This window comes from Notamacropus eugenii, chromosome 6 (genome assembly GCF_028372415.1).
Source record: "Notamacropus eugenii isolate mMacEug1 chromosome 6, mMacEug1.pri_v2, whole genome shotgun sequence".
Taxonomy (NCBI): domain Eukaryota; kingdom Metazoa; phylum Chordata; class Mammalia; order Diprotodontia; family Macropodidae; genus Notamacropus; species Notamacropus eugenii.
The window spans coordinates 378153453-378169297 of record NC_092877.1 but is presented as its reverse complement, the minus strand read 5'-3'; the positions used below and the strand labels follow the sequence as shown (position 1 = coordinate 378169297).

Sequence of the window (15845 nt, the reverse complement as noted above, 5' to 3'; positions counted from 1 at the left end):
CCTTTGACCCAGTGATGTTGTTACTAGGTCTTTAACACAGAGATGAAAGAAAGAGAAAAATGACCCCCACATGTGCAAAACAGTTTAGAGCAGCTCTTTCCAATGTGGCAAAGAATTGGAAACTGAAGGGAAGCGCATCCATTGGGAACGGCTGAACAAGTGAGGGTATATGAACTTGATAAATACGATGGCATATTATTGTGCCATAAGAAATATGGAACGGGGTGGTTTCCTAAGAACCTGGAAAGACCTGTATGAACGGATGTAAAGGGAAGTGAACAAAATCAGGAGAAGAATGGACACCATAACAGCAATACTGTAAAGCCAATCAGCTTTGTCAACAGTGACCCACGATGAAAGACTCCCGATGAACGTGCGCTCTGCCTTCAGCTACAGAAGTGGTGCTCTCAGAGTGCGTGTGGGAACATAGTTGTGTTTCGTTTCTTTCCTCCCCCACCCCCAACATGGCTAATGTTTTATATGACTATACATATTTGTAAATGGATTTTGTTTTTCTTGCTTTCTCAGTGGATGGAGGGAAAGGGAAGGAAGACAATTTGGAACTGAAAGTAAAATAAAATTGAACTGAAAACATTTCTCCTTGATTGAATTAGAAGAGGTATCTGGCAACTGGTTGGATTAAAGATTGGCCAGATTTCCAGGTAACCTTTAAAAGGCAGCTGGTCAGTTTGAATGAGGGTAGACTGAGAGCAACTTTGTGGAGTGTGTACTCCTGAGGGCAACTGTGGTGTAGGAGGGGATGGGGAATTTCCTTCTTCCCTGTTCCCTGTCACCCGAGGCATCTAGCAGCAAAGTTGTTTGATCAGCACAAGATACTGCAAGGGAGGGAATTAATTTATGAGTGTTTTAGACCCAATTGTGGGAGAAGAGACACAAATTCTTCTATCAGGCAATACTATTTCCATACAAAGAGGTAGTGACTTGAGAGAAGTAGCATCTTCAAGGACTGTGACCCCTGGTTGCAGAGAAGAAGGCTAACTATGGATTTAGAGGCACACTGGTCTTGGCCATTCTTGGCAAGTCAAGCTGTAGAAAGGACTCCATGGAGAAAGGACATAAAGGCCCTACAGGTACAGAAATGTCAACTGCCTTAGTCACACGCATTCCCTATACCTACGTTCCACTACAACTATACTCAAAATGTGTGTCCACTCTTTCTAGGGATACTGTACGTATCTGAGGAGAAGGGAACCCAGGTTTATGGGAATGGGGAACGTTTTAGTAGCAAACGTTCTTACTCTATCATCTTATATCTTCATTACCTAGTAAGTTCCTTGTTGGAAGGGGCTGTCCTTCACCTCTTTTTGGATCCTCAGTGTTTAGCATAGTGCCAGTCACGTAGTAGGTGCTTAATATATGCTTATTGATTGATCTTAGCAAAATACTTTTCTTTGAGCTAATTGTGTCTATGGGCTGACTCTTGACGGGAAGCTTACTGGCAGGGACTCATAAGCTACAGTTTTAAGAATAGGTACTCATAGGTCACTCCTTGAGCTTCCACGCAGAAGCATGCTACAGTAGACACAGAGGGTACACTACTACACTCTCAAGTGAAAGAGCCTATTTTGAGTTGCCTAGAATGTAACAGAGGAAAGGATTATGCATGACAACTGTGGTCAAAGGGTGAATGAAGGAGAAGGCTAGGCAAAGTGCTAAGAGAAACCAGAAGGGGGATGAGGTGGGGTGAGAAACCACTGTGACCCAAGGCTAGTAGGGAAGGTGTAGGATTCCAGATCTAGAGCTGGTGGAGACCTCAGTTATTTCTTCCAACCTCCTCTTTTATAGATGAGGAAATTGAAGGCCAAGGGAGTTTAGGTGACTTGCCCAAGGTCTTACAGCTAGCTAGATAACCCTTAGGGGTGGAATTCAAACCTGTATCCTTCCTGACTGCAAGGCCAAAGCTAAGACCTCTAATGAGGAGGTTCTGTGCTTCATGCACAAGGTAGGCCCAACTCTCTCATTTCTCCCTTCCTATCCTGCCCCTCCCATGGCCAGTCCCTATCTTCCTCAGTGACCTCTCTGGAGGGCTTTCGGATGTGCCAAGTGCTCCTTAGATTATTTTGTAGAAATCTTTCTGTGAATTTTCACTTTAAAGATGCCTTCCCTCCCTATTTACCCAGTTTTATTTAAAAATATTTCTTTATTTAGTGTTATGGGTTTATTCTTCTGTGGAATAAGGTACAAAATGTGACTTGCCCCATGTCTCCCGCCTTCTAGAATTGCCCTGGCAATGACCCAGAACTCCTGTGTAGAACAAGATTGCATTGCTTCAAAGACAATTAGGGCTGAGCTGGCTGACCTCCAGCCCGGTCTCAGTGAGAAAGCTCTTACCCTGGGGCCTGAAATGGGAAAGACTTCCCTCTCCTTGCCTTAGTTTCCTCATTTATCAAATGAAAGGGCGACTCAGATAACCTTTGAGTTTCTACCTCTCTATCTGAGCTCCTGTGACTGTGTCTTAAGACTGTCTACAAGGGGACCAAGAGACCATGGGATTTGCTTAGGGTCCCAAAGTCAGTCAGTCAATCCACATTTATTAAGCACCTACAATGTGCTGGGCACGTTGCCTGAGCTAACACACGAGTAGAAGAATGTTGGGAATGCAAGAACAGGCAAGCACCATTTCTATGACGATGACCATCGCTATGGTTTCTGTATTATGCCAAGGTTTGCCAAGCACTTTACATACAGTTCTCTCGTGGATCCCCACAAAATCCCTGTAAAGTTGGCTCTTTTCTTATTGCCATTCTACATACAAGGAAACTGAGGCAGGTGGCTTAAGTGACCAGCATCTTACAGTTAGTAGGTATCTGAGTCTGAATTGGAACCCAGGTCTTCCAGGTCCGGCTCTCAATGCTCTGTGGCGTCCCCTATTCATCTTAATAACTTTATTTTTATAACAACAACCCATTTGGAACCCCGGAGCTCTTGGCTTTTGAGTAAGAAACACAATGAGAAGCTCTGAGCTGTTTTTCTCTCCTTTCTCTCCTTCGCTTTTGTCTTTGCCGACCTGCAGCCTGGCATAATGCCCACTCCAAGCATTTAACAGATGTCTATTCAGTTGAGATCACATTGTTTGGCTGATCTGGAGGCTCACATAGTCAAGGAGGGCCTCAGCAGAGGTCAGGCCGCCCTCTCGCCCCTTCATGCCACAGAACACATTGTCACGAGCCCTGCATCTCTCAGGACTCGTCCTTTTTCCCCACTGATTTGGGAACCAATAGTAATAATCGTGCCAAATGATGTGAAGCAGTATGGTAGCAGATTTAGAAGCCCTGGGTTCAAGTCCTACCTCTAACACAGGTGTATGGCATAACCACCTTTCTGCTCCCAGGAAGTTCTGAAAGACTCTCTTTGATCTAGAACCTCTGATCTAGAACACCTCCCTTATAATCCCCACCCCTACTCTGACCACGATAACCAATCCAGTAGTGGCCTAACTTCTGAAAAAGGCATGCCAATCAACTGTCCTCTGGCTCCACTCACTGGCCCCAGAGATCCCTGGCTACCTCCCCACCTTCCCCTATTAGACTGTAAGCATCCTAAGAGCAGGCACTGTCAGCCAGGCAAATAGAGTATGCCTTTATTAAGTGCCTACTATGTGTAGTAAGCATTTATTAAGCACTTACTGAGTGCCAGCACCATGCTGGAGATACAAAGAAAGAAAGGCAGAAATGCAGGCCCTGCCTTCCAGGGGCTCCTCATCTAGTGGATGTCAATGGACATCTCAGCCTCTGGAAGGTCCAGGGTAGCAGAAGGGGCACTTGGACAGAGGTCACATCTTTTTTTTCTTTGTTTTCTTGGTGCCTTGCACAGATACATGCCAGATGTGGGCTTTTTCACCCATTCATTCTTCCCTGTGCTGTTTTCCTCTATTAGACTGGAAGCTGCTTGTGGGAATTCCTTCTCAGCCACCCACCCATCAGTTAGTTCATCCATCCATCCATCCATCCATCCATCCATCCATCCATTCATTCATTCATACATTCATCTGTTTATTCACTGGCAGTCAGGCAACCAGGGCTGGAAGGGATATGACTCACGTCATGTGGGGGGAACGCAGCATTGAAGACCTTCTCAGACAGCAGCTGCTCAATCCCAAACAACCCTGCCTTTTCATGACCGAACTCCGTCTTCTCTAGGATCTCGTAGAGCTGGAGAGTAGAGGGAGAGGGAGAGAGGCCGGCTGAAGGGGGCATCAGGCAGCCTGCGGGGGTGGGGAGGAGCACCCCAATTCTCCCCTTGGGCCCTATCCTGCTTCCCACTTCTGGGCAGACACATCTAGAAAAGGGAAATGACTGTCCCAAGGTCACAGTGCCAGGAAGTCATAGCAGAGCCAGGATTGACCCATAGAATCCTCCTTCCAAACCCAAGACTCTTGTGGTACCAGGTGGCCTCTCTGACTAGAAAGAAACATCTTCAAGAGAGTTTTGACCCAGACCTTTCTGGGAATTAAGCGTGGCTGAAGGTGATGTCTGTGACTCACATGTCCTTAAAATCTGAACCAGGTGTGACGCTCCTGATAGCTGGCTCGGGGAGGCAGAGCCTTCCATTCACATAATGCAGAGAGGGAGTGGTAAATGCATGATGGACTATCCCACACCCCAGACCAGTTACAGCGTCTAGCAGGGACACAGAACTTTGGGGATTCAAAACCACTTTCTATCCCTTTTCTCCTTTAGTCCTCCCTGCAGCCCTGAGAGGTGTTATGATTCCCTTTAGAAAGGAAGGCTCTGAATCCAAGGCCCTCCTGATCTCACACCCAGTGCCCATTCCTCTTTGTCAGCCTTCAGACCCCAAGCAAGGATTCCTAAGCCAGACCCAGATGCCCAAGGTCCTTTTTTGGTCTCAATTCCAGAGGACAAGAGACTGAGCTATTCACTTACAATCTGGTGCCTTTTGGTGCTGGCAAAGAAAGTCTTTGGATTGTCACTGTTCAGGAACCTGTAACCATCAGACAAATTTAATTCAGCAGATGGGCTCACAGTGATTCAGCAGGTGATGTGGGAAAGCCCTGGAGAGCTTGAGCTGCAGAAAGAATCAGGCTGTGTTTGCAGCCCTGGGCTTGGGCCTGGGGACCCTTTTTAGAAAGGACATTGATAAGCTGGAGGGCAGCTGGGATGCTGATAAGCCTACATGGCCTACAGGCTGTCCCATGGAGGATGCTTAGCCAGGAACAGACAGAGTTCTCCCCAGGCATCTGAAGGGCCCCTTGCCCTGCTTGGTCTTGGAGGACAGAACCAGAAGCAGCAGGTGGGAGCTATAGAGATGTCATTGACTTTGGGAAGGAACGCTGCCTCTAACCATGAGGACTATCCCAGAGTGGAGTGGGCTGCCTCAGAAGCTAGCAGATGAGGAAGCCTGGACTTTTTTCAGGTGTGACTTTAGCTTGGGGGCCACTGAGGTCCTCCCCACTCTGAACTTTGGTGATCTCACTTGGAACAGTGCAAGGAAAGTCTGGAGGGAGAGTGAGGTTTCGAATACTTTGTGCTTGGGACGGTGGTGGGTGAGACCATAGCCCCTGGAGCGGGAGAAGCCCCCACATCATACCTGGATAACTTGTTCACCTTGAATAGGCCAGTGTAGTAGTCTTGAGGCATGTCGGGGACCTCCTCATACAATGGGTCTTGGAGGCCCAGTTTTCTCATCAGCTTAGTAGACCAGTTAGAGGGCTGGCTGGGCAAGGCCTTCACAGAGACAGCAGAGACCCAAACATCACCCAGCTCTTCTCAAGGATTTGTTTAGAACAAACAAGGCTACCAGAAGTTTTTGGACCCGAGATTTCACTCATTCCTACAGATCATCCCTTGCCCCTCAAGTTAGACTTGAGGCCACATAACTGTCCAAGGTCACATAACCAGTACTGGTCAGAGCCAGAACTTGATTCCAAGGTCAGCTGTGTTTGCACCTAAATAATATATTTAATATATTTTTATTTCATCAGATCATACTCTAGAACTGAACGAGACCAGCTAATCCAACTCTCTCCTATTACAATGGAGGAAGTTGAGGTTCAATGACATCCCCAAGGTCACATGGGTAGTAAGGGATTTGAACCCAGGGAGTTAACTCTAGTGTCTTTGTTTGATGGGTTGTTGAGGCCCAAGTATCTGTCTGGTTTCCTGTGATGAGCCTCTCTGCCCTCCAAGAGGCGAGCTCAAATATCGTCCCAGAAATATGTGATTTGATTGAGTTATAGAAGGTTGGACCAAGAAGGGAGCATCCCCCTGGTCCAGGGTTTTTAACCTGAGTTCTGTGGATGGATCTTGGAAAGGGAAAAAAATGGTACCTTTATTTTCCTGAACCTCTAACTGAAATTCAGCATCTCTTTCAGTTAGGAATGGAAGGAACACTTCACACTCCATCCATAGGCATCACAAGCCTTCTGGAGGGTTCCCGAGCTAGTTTAATTCCCTCATTTTAGAGATGAGTAAGTGAAAGCCCAGAAAAGAGAAATGACTCTCCCAAGGTCATAGTGCCAGGAAGTCATAGCAGAACCCTCCTTCCAAACCCAAGACTCTTATGGCACCAGGTGGCTTCTCTGACTAGACAAGGCTCCTTGGAAGCAGAGGCATGAAACTTTGATGGTACTTAAAACAGTACTTCTCATACAGCAAACATTCAATATATGGCTATTGAATGAATGGATGAATGGATGGATAGATGGATGGATAGTTGGATGGATGGATAGTTGGATGGATGGATGGATAGGTAGATAGATGGATGGATGGATGGATAGATGGATGGATGGATGGATGCATGGATGGATAGTTGGATGGATGGATAGTTGGATGGATGGATGGATGGATGGATGATGGATAGATGGATGGATGGATGGGTGGATGGATAGATGGATGGATGAATGAAACAAGGACAGGCTTATAACACTGGATTACTTTAATGTTAGAGTAGGCTCAGACTACCAGACTTGGCAGGGAGTCCTAGGGAGGAATGGAGTTGGAAACAGCAACAGTAATGGTCATTTACTGCTGAAGACTTGTGCATCACATGACCTTCTTATCACCAACACTGTCTTCCACTTACCTAAACACCATAAAACTTCATGGATGCACCCTCGCAGCAAACACTGGCATCTAACAGACTACGTGATTGTAAGGAGAAGAGACAGACAAGATGTGAGAGTGACAAAGGCAATATGTGGTGCAGAGTGCTGGACTGATCATAGATTTGTCCTTCTCAAGCTAAATATTTGCATTCATCAAAAGTGCTGCCCCCAAGGCAAAATGACTACCAGAAGAATTAATGTCAATAAACTAGAGCTCTTCTCTGAGTGTGAACAGTTTGCTGCTAACTTGGAGGGAAAGTTGAGCCAACACACAACTGGCAACAGTGGAGCAGAAAAGGAGTGGGTATTGTTCAGAGATCTGGTATACAGCACTGCATCTGCTCATCTGGGTCAGAACACTCGCAAACACCAAGACTGGTTTGATGAAAATGATGGGGAAATTCAGAAGGTGCTAAATGAAAAACAAGAACTCCACAGAATTTACCAGCAGAAAAGTTCATCTACCTCTAAGAAGGCAGCATTTAATTCCATCAAAAGCAAAGTACAAGCAAAGCTTAGAGAAATGCAGGATTTCTGGCTCAGTAAGAAGGCAGATGAAATTCAGTTTTATGCTGATAGTAACAATCCAAAGTGCTTTTATGATTCCTTGAAAGCTATTTATGGACCAAAAACCCATGGTGCCTCATAACTACTCAGTGCTGATGGAGCCACATTGATTAGTGATAAGGACATGATCCTAGAGAGGTGGGCTGAACACTTTCATAGTGTTCTCAACAGCATCAATCAATGCTGAGTCCATTGACCGTTTACCTCAGGTTGAAGTCAATCCCTCCTTAGCTGAACTTCCAACTGAAGAAGAGGTTTGGAGGGTCATTAGGCTCCTTTATGTGGCAAAGCACCTGATGCTGATTCTATTCCAGCTGAGATTTACAAGGTAGGGGGACCATTGCTCATACAAAAGTTGACTGAAATTTTCCAGGTTATATGGCAAGAAGAAGTTATCCCCCAGGAGTTCAAGGATGCCTCCATTGTTCATCTCTATAAGGGTAAAGGGAATAGATTGTCCTGCGACAATCACAGGGGGATCTTTCTCTTAGTCATTGCTGGCAAAATTCTTGCTAGAGTTCTCCTTAATAGGCTGATCCTTCACTTGGAAGATGGTCATATACCTGAGAGCCAGTGCGGCTTCAGAAAGGGCTGAGGAACAGTCGATATGGTGTTTGCTGCTTGACAACTCCAGGAGAAATGCCAGGAGCAGAACAGAGGTCTGACCTCTGTGGATCTGACCAAGGCCTTTGACACTGTTAGTCATGAGGGCTTATGGAAAATTATGTCAAAATTTGAATTGCCTGGAGAAGTTTGTCAATATTGTACATGAAGTTCATGATGGCACGTTTGCCCGGGTTCTGGATAATGGACAAAGCTCTTTTGCCTTCCCAGTCACCAATGGAGTGAAACAGGGCTGTGTGTTTGCTTCCATGCTTTTTAGCATGATGTTTTCAGCCATATTGACAAATGCTTTCAATGAGGATGAACACAGCAGCAAGGTCAACTACCATACTGATGGTAAGTTCTTCAATTTGAAAAGGTTACAAGCCAAGACCAGAGTGGAGGGAGTGTTGGTGCATGATTTTCTGTTTGCAGATGATTGTGCACTCAATGCAGACTCTGAAGCTGAGATGCAACAAAGTATGGATCAGTTCTCTGCTGCCTGTGCTAATTTTGGCCTGACAATTAACACCAAGAAAACACAGTTGCTCCATCAGCGACCACCACACCATCCATATGTGGAACCATCTGTTACAACAAATGGAGAAGTTTTGAATGCTGTGGATAAGTTCACTGACCTTGGTAGTGTACTTTCCAGGGATGTACACATTGACAATGAGGTTGATGCACTCATTGCCAGAGCTAGCTCAGTGTTTGGGAGGCTCTGAAGAAAGGTTTGGGAGAGAAGAGGTATTAGACTGATTACCAAACTGAAGGTCTACAGAGTAGTTGTGCTGACCTCATTGTTGTATGCCTATGAAACATGGACAGTCTACCAGGGCCATGCCAGGAAACTGAATCGTTTCCATTTGAACTGTCTTAGGAAGATTATGAGGATCACCTGGAAGGATAAGGTACCACACACTGAAGTCCTTGCTTGAGCTGAACTGCCAGGTATTCAAACTATGCTTCAGAGAGCGCAACTCTGATGGGCAGACCACGTTGTTCAAATGCCAAATGTATGCTGGCCAAAAAGACTATTCTATGGAGAACTCACATGGGGCAGGCGATCACATGGTGGCTAGAAGAAACGATACAAGGACACTCTCAAGGTCTCTCTCAAGAACTTTGGATTTGACTGTGCAACATGGGAGACACTGGCACAGGACCGCTCAGCATGGCGTACCCACATAAGAAAAGGTACTGTGCTCTTTGAGCAAAGCAGAATTGAGACAGCACAAAGTATATGCAGGATGTGCAAATTTGGGATATTCATCCCAAGCATTCAAATGGATATCTGTGTCCAACCTTTGGTAGAGCCTTCTGAGTTCATATTGGTCTGATCATTCACAGTTGGACACACTGAAATTTCATTTTACAATGGTGATGTCATTTTGGTCCTCTTCGAAGATGAAGGACAACAACCAACCAGATGGATGGATGGATAGTTGGATGAATGGATGGAAGCCTACCTGTATACTTGTCTGAATAGATGTATGGATGCATGGATGGATGGATAGATGGATGAATGAATGGATGGATGAATGGATGGATGGATGTTTGTTTGCCTGGATAAGTGGATGGATGGATAGACAGAGAGACAGACAGATGGATAGATGGATGGATGGATGAATGGATGGCTGCCCGTTTGCCTGGATAGGTGGATGGATGGATAGACAGATGGCTGCCTACCTGCCTGTCTGGATAGATACACAGATAAGTAGAAAGATATATGAATGGATGGATGGTGCACAAGCATGTGTTGGTGATGCTTATCTCCCCATTGTAACTTTACCACCTGCCCTGATAATCCATGCAGAATTTTTCCTGACTCCCAATGACAGTAATAGAATGGCAGGCTTTTCATGAATGATGAAGGCTGTGCTTCTTTAGGGGAGATGGAGGAGGGCCCTTCTCTCCCAGTTGGAGACCTTTACCTGCAGGGGCATCTTTATCCTGAGAGCCTCAGCATAGTGACAGAGAACAGTCCAGGGGGCGCTGAGCAAGACATAGTGTATGGATCTCTTTCCACTCTTAACCACATGCTGGAAGAAGAATGACCAGAAAGCACATTAGCCCCTGAAAAAGAGTCCCTATACTGTGCATGGGCTGCTTGCCATAGGGACGGCCCTTGAAGAACTTTAAGGCATTTGGAGGTCCTACTTTACCCAATTCTGAGGGCAGAGGAAAGGCCCTCATCTTATCTGCCAGCTCAGTGATGCTTTAACTTGATTTTCCAGGGGATAAAGCCTTTCATTATACAATAGATATAAGGTTACCGTTTGGGAGATGCAAGGTCCTCATACTAAAGTGTGAATGACTATTCAGAGCTTTTCTGTGAGGAGTGGGAGAGAAGAAAGGGTACTGGGTAACTGAAGTGTTGGGGAGCCTGGGGACTATTGTGGAAGGAGGCAGAGGAGGTAGGGGCACAGATTTCTGTCTAATGAATTATTTCGCCTCAGGTTAGCTCTACCAGAATTTAGAGACCCACACTTTTGATCCATCAAAGAGAGTTGCTTCCAATATCTTGGATCTGGGATTTGAGCGGGTGAGTTTGTTAAAAAGATTCCTGATTTGGGAACATGGTGGTGGTTGGAGGACATTCCAGGTAGAGGCTCTGACTTCACCTTCCAGCTTTATAAATCACCCCCCTAAGACCTGGCTTTCTTGCTGTTGACTCTCAGCATGTTGTGTAATGGCATGCATGACCTCCCACATCCCCCGTCTGCACGTTTGCACAGGCTGTCCCCCATGCCAGGAAGGCCTTCGCTCATCACCTCCACCCCTTAGAATCCCCAGCTTCTTCTAAAGCTCAGCCCAGCAGCCACCTCCAACACAAGTCCCCAGTGCCTCTCTCAGCAGCCAGGATCCTCCCTAGATAATCTTGTGGTATTTATCTTGAATTTCTTCTGTGCAAACTTGTATGAGTATGTACCTTACACATGCAGTTTCCCTTGATAGAATGGAAGTTAACAGAAGGCAGGGAGCCTTTCTTTGTCTTTGTAGTCTGGGTCTAGCACAGTTCCTGGCACATAGTAGGTGTTTAATAAGTGTTTGTTAAGTGATCAGTACATAGGTGCTTAATCAATGCTTACTGGTTGACTGTCCAGCACTATATTGCTGAATCAGGGTCTTATGATCTCTGCTCGGTTTACTGTGGAGGAAGGGTGGGAGGAAGGAAGCTAGGGGGCTTGGGTGTCAGACACTTAGCTCTGTAGTAATGAGGAGTTGTAAATGGCCCATTTACCAATGAAGGACAATGGGCATCCTGATTTTATGGAGCTGTTTGTTGGGTTGGTATGATTGCTTTGGCCACCAGCCAAGGGAAACCTTAATCAGTGTGCCTCTGTGTGTGTGTGTGTGTGTGTGTGTGTGTGTGTGTGTGTGTGCACGTGTGCCCTCTAAGACTGCCACTTTTGAGGGTGTTTTTTTTTCCTGGAATGTCCCTCCTCTTGCTTGGCATGACATCTCATACATCCAGGAATATTTCTTTAGCAAGTGTAGAAAGGCTGAATTGGGGCATGGAGAGGCACGAGGCCCGTTAAGAGCTGGTCCAGAGGTCCAGGGAAGGGGAGGAGGGTGCTCAGGGTCCCTTGGGTCAGTGTTCATTAATGCTCCAGCCAGTCAGTCTAGGGGAGGAGAGAAGGCCAGCTGAGCTCAGAGTTAGCAAGTGAGTGGGTGTGGGATGTGGAAGCCCCGAGATGGGAACAGGACTGGGCTACATACCTGCTCCATGTGAAGCCCGGTAGCTCGGAGCTGCCTCAAAAAATTCAGCCTCCAGCTGTGGTGCTCTGGTTCTCTGTTCCTGTGCTTCTCATCTCTGGTCCCAGCCTTAGGCTGCGTCTTTGGAAACCCTTCTTCCCACACCAGGATGTAGTCTGGGACAAAAAAGACAAAAATATGGATCTGGCTCCAGAACACACCTGCCCTTTCTGTTCTGGTCGCCATGGGCCCCATCAAGAGGATATCAGACACAAGGGTTACCTTTGAACCATCAGGTGGTTTCCTTCTCCCCCTGGAAGCCAGAATCTCTACTAGAGATGGGGCTGGACATCCATGGCCCTGGGGGTGATGGGAAATTACCAAAATGGTGTAGCTTTGCCTGAGTCTAGCTAAGCCCAGAAAAACTTGTTAGTAAACCACACATGCACCTCCAGAGACCTGGTCCTACAAAGAGGCGGAAGCCAGCCTACTGGGGAGTGGCCTGAGACCACCCCCAGATGGAAGGTTCACAGAACAAGCTCTTAGGTGGCCCTCAACGTCAGTGATTTCTCAGGTGTGGCTCAGTCAGTGTGGTTCCCAGGGCAATCTCAGACACACGGCTCTTGGGGTGAATCTTCCCTGTCTTATACTGGTGATGAGTAAATCGCTAACTGAGGCCAAATCCATGTATTTGCATATGTCAAATTCATTGTATTGGAGTCAGCTCCATTTTCCGATCTGTCGAGATCTTTGTCTCGACTTTTCTTGCAGGGTGTTCTCTGCCCCCAACGTGGGTCACCCTCAAATATAATAAGCGTGCTATTGAAGCCTTTACAGAGGCAATGGGCATGAAGGGTAGAGTCCGGAGCACAGCATACACTGTCGCACTTTGGGGGATGTATCTGTCAGTTTTATTAAATGATTCCTACCTCTTTTCCCCTCCTTTGGCTCTCTGGGAAGGAGAGTGAAGAGGGATATATTTATTATTTACTGACTGACATTGGGAAATGTAGATGACAAACAGAAAATCTCAATAAAAAACATTTTTAAAAAGAGAATGGAGGGAGAGATTTTGTCTAAAGAGGCGGAGCTGGCCCCTCAGGTCCTGCTTATCAGTACTGTTCCCCTTGGCATCATCAGGAGGCCAACCAGATTGGAAAGAGCCAAGAAACGAACAAACCAGGAAATCCTTATAATCCTATTAAATAAAAAACCTCAGGGACTGAGGGCTTTGACTGGCTGTCTTCTTCAACCTGGTACAGCAGCCAGAGTTCTGCGTCAGGACTTGGAGACCTGGGTTCAGATCCTAATTCAGACACTAGCTGCCCTTAACCTCAGAGAAGCAGCTTTTTTATCTTATCTGTAAAACAGTGATAATACCAATTGCTGGACTTAGCTCTCAAGGTTACTGTGAGTGTAACATGAGATAGTCTATGGAAAACATGTTGCAAACCTCAAACCACCATCAAAATGTTAGTTATTATTAGGACTTGGGACATGTGAACCTCTCCTATTTTTAGACTTTTTCTTCCTTTGGTTAACCTGCACCTGTGACTTCATCTGTTTAGAAACTCTGTTCACTAACACGGGTGGCAGCTCCTCAGTTGCTCAGGCAGGTGCCTGGGGCACTGAAAATTAAAGGGATTTTTCTCAGAGGTGTCACAGGCAGAGCTGGAGCAAAGTCCTCCCAACTCCAAGACTGCCCTCCAGTGAAGGAGATTTTAGGTGGAAGGGACCTCAGAGACCATCTGGTCCAAACTCTTTGTCTGATAGATAAGAAACAAGAACCAGGGAGCTTAAGATCCAACAGCACCAGGATAGCGAGTGGCAGAATCAGTGCAAGGATTTGAACCCGGACCCTCTGACTCCAAATTCAACACTAAAATATGAAGGCTTACAGATTAGCAAAAAGAAAAATGGAGCACACTGGGCCACTGTTTAAAGGGCTTGGGGGCAGGAGCACTGCTGTAGAATCATCCTGAAGGTAAGTGGCCCAGTTACCTGGAAGGGGGGGAAGTTAACCTCTCGGCAGCCCAACGCCCCAGGTGCTAGGGTAGCTCGTTGGGAGGATTTTGGCAGGGCTTGCATTTCCCTCCAGTGGCCAAAGGGGAAGTTACACCAAATGTCACCTAGAACTAGGCAGGACCTTCTGTCCTTGGCTCCCCCAGGGTTTCATCCTCGAGCAAGATGAAAGCATTTTCTTGGAACAGGTTTGTCAACTGTTGCAGAGATGGGTGGGTGCTTGGGAGTATATGAGGGCTCACAGTCAGGGACAGAACTTTCTTTAGAGAAAAGTTATATTAGGGAAAATGTAATCATTCAGCCACCTATCCATCCATCCATCCACCCATCCACCCATCCACCCATCCACCCATCCACCCATCCACCCATCCACCCATCCACCCACCCATCCATCCATCCATCCATCCATCCATCCATCCATCCATCCATCCACCATCTATCTATTCCCCCATTCCATAAACATCATAGATTCTCTGGGTAGGACATAAACTGAGCACATTGACTTTCATTGTTCATCTTCTCCCTCCTTTTTATCTTGTTGGGGGGTTTCCTTATCCTAGCCCCACTGTTTGGATGTGGGTACTGACTGAGGCTCTCTTGGGCCTCTTTTCTCTTTACAATCTCCTCCTCTCCCATGGCTTCTGCCTTATGCAGAAATCCTCATTACCGTCACTAACAATCACACAGCACCAGGCACAGTGTCAAGCTCTTAACAATTATGATCTCCTTTCATTCTCACAACAATCCTGAGAGGTGGGTGCTATTTTACAGATGAAGAAACTGAGCCAAACAGAGGTGAAATGACTTGCCCAAGATCGCACAGCTAGTCAGCATCTGATGCTGCATTGGAACTCAGGTCTTCCTGATTCGAGGCCTGGTTCTCTGTCCAATGATCCTACCTCCCAAATTCTCCCTGGGGGTTGTTCCCATATTTCAAACTGTGCACTAGACATCTTTACCTGGATGTCCTATCTACACTTCAAATTAAGTGGATCTAGAACAGAGGAAGTAAGATTCCAGTGATCTCTAAGGTCCCTTCCAACTCTCAGCCTATGATACCAGGACCTTCCCCACAAAATCTGCCTGTCCTCTGAAAGCCTGCCTAGGACCAAACCAGTACACCATCTAGGCCTCAACCCAGTGATGGAGGAGGTGAGTTCTGAGTTGGGGGGGAGAGAGTAAAGCTCAGCCAGGTTGGGCCCCAGGCATCTGTGGAGCCCAGAGATCAGTGCAGAGATGGTCAGGAAAAGATGCAGGGAGTGCTTGCATGTCAGAATGTGGGAAAGTGCCAGGGAGATAACCATTTGTGTGACACCATCTGATTCCCCAAGCCTCCAATTTGTTTATGGGCATTTCCTGTTCTCCTCCTCCCACAACATACACATGCCAATTCACCACAATCCATGAGTGTTTTGGTGAGTCATTGATCTCCACTGGGTTGGAGGCAGATCTACCCCCAGACTCCTTCACTTTCATGGATATAAGCACCAGACCCCTAGCCTGGGGAGCTCCTTTCAGTCTTCCTGCTCTCCCAGATCCTGTACCAAATCCTGTTGTGTTTATCTCCCAAACATCTCAGTCCCCTCTGTCACTCGCTTTGCTCATCCCACTGTAAACACCCCAGCTCAGGTTCTCATCTCTCCTTCCTGAGACTGTTGTTAGAGTATCTTAACTTGCTTCCCCTGGCCAGTCCTTCAGCACCCAAATAATCACCTGACACGGTGCTCTGATTAAGCACATCTTAATACTGACTCTCTCTATTTCCTGTAGAATTAAGTCTGAATTCCCAATTCTGGCATGAATCTGCCTGCTCCCATCTTTTCAGTTCTTCTCTGCCCCTCCCATCCTCCGCATTCCCAACAGCATG

At 46.6% G+C, this 15845-nt stretch overlaps 1 protein-coding gene across 10 annotated transcripts in view; it reads right to left on the bottom strand.

Moving 5' to 3' along the window:
• ANO7 (anoctamin 7) overlaps nucleotides 1-15845 on the bottom strand; it is a 79158-nt gene that overhangs the window by 44879 nt on the left and 18434 nt on the right. For all 10 annotated transcript variants that reach the window (XM_072618806.1, XM_072618807.1, XM_072618801.1 and 7 more), the window contains 5 exons: nucleotides 11981-12132; nucleotides 10192-10299; nucleotides 5569-5705; nucleotides 4905-4962; nucleotides 4062-4172 (listed from right to left, as the gene is read on the bottom strand). In XM_072618806.1, coding sequence (XP_072474907.1) covers nucleotides 4062-4172; nucleotides 4905-4962; nucleotides 5569-5705; nucleotides 10192-10299; nucleotides 11981-12132 — 566 coding nt within the window. The remainder of the gene's footprint in view (nucleotides 1-4061; nucleotides 4173-4904; nucleotides 4963-5568; nucleotides 5706-10191; nucleotides 10300-11980; nucleotides 12133-15845) is intronic.